At 39.3% G+C, this 6,069-nt stretch overlaps 1 protein-coding gene across 1 annotated transcript in view; it reads left to right on the top strand.

Annotated features, from left to right (window-relative positions):
* Window positions 1–5,990: 5,990 nt before the first annotated feature.
* Window positions 5,991–6,069, top strand: part of pde1ca (phosphodiesterase 1C, calmodulin-dependent a) — a gene marked incomplete at its 3' end in the record, with an annotated part of 47,919 nt that continues 47,840 nt past the window's right edge. The window contains exon 1 of the mRNA XM_005747478.2: window positions 5,991–6,069. Coding sequence (XP_005747535.2) covers window positions 5,991–6,069 — 79 coding nt within the window.

Genomic DNA, 6,069 nt, shown 5'->3' with positions numbered 1-6,069 from the left:
CCGGATTGCCATTCTCTCCTGACTTTCTCTGATAAACCTCCAAACTCTCACTAACCGCAACTCTCCATCAAACACCTACATTTTGAATGAAGTCTGAGGGGTTTATATCGCTGTCATAGCTCGCGGCAAAGTTCGAACCACTTCATGAACCAGTCACGTGGTACAGCCGGGCAACGAGGCTTCAGCTTTCAGTTTCAGCTCCTCCCATAAACGAAGCAAGCCTCGATACGCGCATCGCGGAAACGCCCCCTAAATTACTCAACACAAGCTTTGAAGCCTCGATACAGAACGCCACATCACTATCGTTTCCCCACACCTGACCCTCATGAAGACTGAAAAGACAAACAAAGTATGAACAAATTTAATCTGTAACATAATAAAATATAAAGAAACATGTACCTGAGTATTTGCCTTAATTTGCAGAATGTTTGATTTGCTGGCAACAAAACGCTTACACAAACAAACCCGGGATAGTGAGTGAAGCAATGTTACTTGACAAATAGCAAATCATAGCAAATACATAGAAACAGGATAATGTGTACAATGTGCAAAAAAAAAAAGGTAAACACATATGGGACAAATGGAGAGCATTGCAACTGCTCCTCCACTTTGTCACAGTCCCCGCTGGCCGTATAAACCCTCGCACTGTGGGTAATACGCCAGACAGAAACCCGGCTAAGTAGACTGGAGAACTCTCACTCGCCGCAGTGAGGTCCGACTGGCGCATAAGCTGCTGAAACACCGGCAATATGCCAGGGGAACACAGCCTACTATAGCCACTTGAGCACAGCAGCTACAATTGCCTTTGCTTACTAAGTGAGATAGGGGGCTAGGAGATAGGCAGCCTCCAGGGAGGATGCCAAGACAGGCTCCCACGAGCGGACACCACTGCCACTGTCACACACAGAAACACACACATAGTACCAAACACAGGTACCACCTGTCAACCACACATGTACAAACAAGTGGAGATCAAACAATCACCGGTGTCACGTTTGCACAACTGTTTTATACGTAGCTATGGGGTGTGGGCGGGCTAGTCGGAGTGTCTTAAAGAAGTATCCACATGCCACTACCGGGAGTATTGAACACATCACCCATTTGTAAATACATTTCTAAAGATGCTACTGACTAGAAATTCTAACCACATTTCTGCAATAACCCATCCAATTTTTACATGCAAGAAATCCAACCGTAGATCATAAATTGAATTATGTGTAAAATTGAGAAATGATATGGAAAAAGTATTGAACACATGAAGAAAGGGAGGTGCAAACTAGATGAAATCTTTAAGTTCAAAATTCACACAGATCAGTGAAAACAATTATGACAAGAGTTGCTAAAGAAGAGAGCTGAAGAAAGACCTGGAATCAACAGGTACAATTGTTTCAAAGAAAACAAAAAGCAATGCACTCAACCACCGTGACTTGTATACACCACACAAAGAGAAATAAAAAAAAGTATGTTGAAGTATGTTTAATAAAGTTTGCTGAGCAATATTTAGAGAATCATGTGAAATTCTGGGAGAATATAGAGTTATTAGAACAATTGAACTCTTTAAATGCCATAAGGTACACCATGTTTGGAGGTCAAAAGGCACTACATGTCACCCTAAAAACATCATAGCCTTTATTTTAGCATATGGTACTGCCATGCTTCATTTAACTGAAGGAAGGATGAATGGAGAAATGGACCAGAAATCTGCTGCGATTAACCAGTATAATGAAGTTTTAACCAGGGTGGATGTTTTAGCAGGGCAATCATCCCAACACACAGCCAAGGAAACTCTCAATTGGTTTCAGGAAAAAAAAAGGCTTCTTGAATGGTGTAGCCAATCACCTGACCTGTATCCAATTAAAAAGCTATGGAAAGAACTAAAGCTGAAAGTTTATGAAGGTACCAGTGAAATGTTTAGGATTTGAAGACTGCTTATGTGGAAGAATGGGCCAAAATCACACCTGAGCAATGCATGAACCTAGCTTCTCCATACAGGAGGCGTCTTGAAGCTGTCATCACCAAGAAAGTCGTTTGTATGAAATATTAAATAAATGTAGGTAACTGTGTTCAATACTTTTCCCCTGTGCCATTTCTCACTATTACACATAGCTTATAACCAGCAATGGTTTGAATTCTTTGCATGTGTGGATTGGATGGGTTGTTACTGACATCTAGTGAGAATTTAGTGTCAATAGCACCTTTAGAAATATATTTACAAATGGGTTATGCGTCCAATACTTATTTTACCTGCTGTATGTGAAAATTCTGGAAGAAAAACCTCAAGCAGTCAGGAGCACCATTTTCTCTTCCAACATGACAATGACCCTAAATTTACTTAACACTTGGTGAAGAACTATGTCCAGAAGAACAAACTGAATATTACTTACTGGCATGCACAAATCCTTGACTTGAATCCCACTGAAAATATGTGGGGTGAACTAAAGGCCAAGGTCCATGCCAGAAGACCAGCAAATCTAGAGGAGCTTGACAGCTTTTCCAAAGAAGAATCAGCTAGAATTTCTTAAATATTTTTGAGACTTATTGATAACTAAAACAAATGACTGCAGGCTGTTATCAGTCAAAAAAGGATACACAACTGACCATTAGCATCTGGGAGCCTAATTGTTTTAACTTGTTATTTTTAACTTAACAGTCTTTTTGTAGAAAAAAAAAAGAGTAAAATTAATTAAAACTTTGGAAAAGTGTGTTTAAAAGTATTTGCGCTGTTTAAAAGCACTGAGGAAATACTTTTAAAAAATGAAATTTTCATAGGAGGGCTACTATTTCTGTCATCTGTATCATAAAGTCTCAGCGAAAGACACTTTTGTTTACATTCCAATTTTGGAAACAATAAGATATATCTGTCATAATTCTTATAATTGTAATCTGCCCGTGGAACTGTGTATTATAGATTCAAAACAAAAAATCGGTACCCTCAATTTTTTTCTCAGAAAGGTGCCTCTCATGCAGAAGATATGACAAAAATATGTTTTTTTATCCTATTTCACAGAATCTGATTAATAACATCAAATGGTATTGTGCTGCCTTTCTCATCTGAAAAAATACAATATGTCAGGTAACTGTGGACCACTTGGGGTTTATGGGTTTTAAAGTGGACATTACTTCTGTTCTTGTGTTTGAAAAAAATGATGCCCAGAATGTTTACACTGAAGATAACCCCAAAATTATCTTTGTGAAATGCACTGTAAGTAGCAATGTAACAGAGTAGCAGAGAGGCAATCATAAAAGTGTCATGTTTCGCTGTGTAGCAGGCAGGAAACAGGGTGCAAACGCAGTACTCATACATTGGAATGAAACTCAAAACGGCAGCTTTATTGCTGGGATCATACTAATACTGAAACTAAACACAAGGAACTACAAACATGAAACTCAAACCAAAGAAAAAAGCTAAACTGGGCACAAGGAACTAGGAAGCATGGAGGAAAACACACAGTGTGAGAGGACAACGAACGGAGGTGAGCACAAATAATAAATACACAAGGAGAACACGGCAAACAGGGAACAGCTGGGAGACACGGCTGAGGGCAATTACACACGTGACAAAACGGGGAGGACACAGAGACAGCCTGGAAGGGGAGAGAGAGAGAACACGCAGGGGCACGAGAGAGGATGGACATGATGGGATGAGGGAAACATGGAACATAACATAACATTGTGCTAGAAAAAAAACAGAACTAGACTCCGTTGTTCCTTTTACTGCAGATAATTAACACTGTATTCTCTGTTAAGTTGACTGCACATTTAAACCATTTATTAATGCAACATTATGACTTGTTCAAACAGTCGTATCCAATAGATTGATTTTGAAACATCACTTAATAATACACTTGCTGACTCGTATGTATCCGATCTTTAATATAAATGCTTACTATGATACTTGAGGGAAAAAACATGGCTTTTCCAAAACATTCTAAAAAACTGGAAAAATATTGGCTGACAACATTGTCAGTTGTCAGCCAATGAGCAAGTGGTTTTACAGCCAGACCTATCCTACAGTCTTTTTATCTACACCTAAACACTCCAAGAACTTCATCATTAAGCAGCGGCAACTCGAAGTTCAGTATTTCACTACAGCAAATAAATTGTAGGAGCTGGGACTGAAACAATGACCTTGGGGTATCTACTGATGGGTAGAAAACCTGTTCCAATACCTGAGTCTTCAAGTCAAACACTGTTGCATACAATTTAATTTTTGCTTAATGCAATGTGCATAAAGTTAAAAGATTAAAACTAGTGAAACAATTTTTAAGAAGAGGCTTTTTCATTTGATTTAGTTTCACATGGTGGATTATGCAGAAAAAAAAAGAATAGGGCTGAAAGGTCGAAGGACAAGAGAGGCATTATGGACAAAAACAAGACATCCCCCCATAATCTTTTAGTTACAATATTATATTTGGTTAAAATGGTCTGATTGTTCAAATATATTATTTTCTTTGGTTGTTGTAAAATAATGTGTGCCTCAGTCTCCAATAAGACATAGTGCGGGAAAGGTAGTTATTCCTTTGTTACACCACAAGAGGGAGTATCCCCTAAAATGAGCAGCTCTGGCAGGAGTAAATAAGCCCAGCCACTAACCATAATGCAGTGCTTCCTAAAAGAGCTGTGTGAGACTGTGTAAAACAAATGTGTAACAATGCACTGTCTACATTTGCAGACACAGTAAAGGTGAACTCACAAAGCTACACTGGTTGCAATTCCTTTCAATCCAAATGTGCAACAAAGGTCTATTTATTATGTATTCAGGTTGTGTAACATGTTTTTAAATAGTAACTAAGTAACTAATTACTTTTGAAAATAAATAATTACTTTTTCAAGTAACTTGACCAACACTGGCTGTTAATAATAGCAATAAAACAGAAGTGAGTGAGGAAGGTGCTATTGTGAATACTCTTCCAGGATCAGAGTAGCTTTGAGAAATGAAGAGAAAAGAGTTAGGCAGCACGTGAAAACCTACATTCCTTTTAAAAACTGTGGATTGGTGCCAGCAGAACTACCTCCAGATCAACACTAAAACCCAGGAGCTGGTGGTAGACTTCCGCAGGCACAAACATCCTCCACTGCAACCACTGAACATCAAAGGTATGAACATTGAGGCTGTGGACAGCTACAGGTACCTTGGTGTTTATCTGAACAATAAACTGGACTGGACTCATAATTCTGAAACCCTCTACAGGAAAGGGCTGAGCGGGCTGTACCTGCTGTGGAAACTCAGGTGTTTTGGAGTGAAGGACCCACTCCTTAACAGGAAGAGACTGAACAGGCTGATCAGGAGGGCCAGCTCTGTTCTAGGTTGCCCTCTGGACCCAGTGGAGGTGGTGAGTGACAGGAGGATGGTGGCTAAGCTGTCATCCCTGTTGGACAACATCTCCCACCGGAGACTCTGACAGCACTGAGTAGCTCCTTCAGTGGCTGCGGCACCCACGATGTGGGGCGGAGAGATTTCGCAGGTCTTTCCTCCCCTCTGCTTTAGACTCTACAACAAAGAATTTGCAAACACACAAACCCACAAATGTGCAATAAGACTAAGTGCAATACTCTTTTTCTGACAAAGTTGTATTATAGCATTTGTATTCTATTTTATCCTATTGTATATATTATTTTATTTTATTCTATTGTATATAGTATTTTATTTTATTCTATTCTATACAGTATCTTATTCTTATTGTATTCCAGTGTTCTCTAATTTTTGCTATATAACTTTGCACTGTCCACTTTCTGCTGTAACAAAACAAATGCCCCATGTGTGGGATGAAATAAGGTAATCTTATCTCATCTTATCTTAAAACAACTGCTCAAAGCTCAGCACCGCCTCCAGCATCTGAAATGACTATCAGCAAAGCCAAGGTTACACCCACTTGAGGGGAAAAAGCCTCCTGGGTCTCAACCCTCCTGGGAAACAGTGATCTGCTTTCAACATTAATCCGCTCACAAACAAGGTATTACAGGAGTGTACAGGAGAATCAAGAGTCACGATGGCAGAATCTAAATCTAAAAAACATGGATTTAAAAAATGTCGGAGTGCCACGTTCAGCATTGATGGCTTCAGCTTTA

Source organism: Pundamilia nyererei, unplaced genomic scaffold (assembly GCF_000239375.1).
Source record: "Pundamilia nyererei isolate P.nyererei 1_Seehausen unplaced genomic scaffold, PunNye1.0 scaffold00198, whole genome shotgun sequence".
Taxonomy (NCBI): Eukaryota; Metazoa; Chordata; class Actinopteri; order Cichliformes; family Cichlidae; genus Pundamilia; species Pundamilia nyererei.
This window is presented reverse-complemented; position numbering and strand designations above follow the sequence as displayed.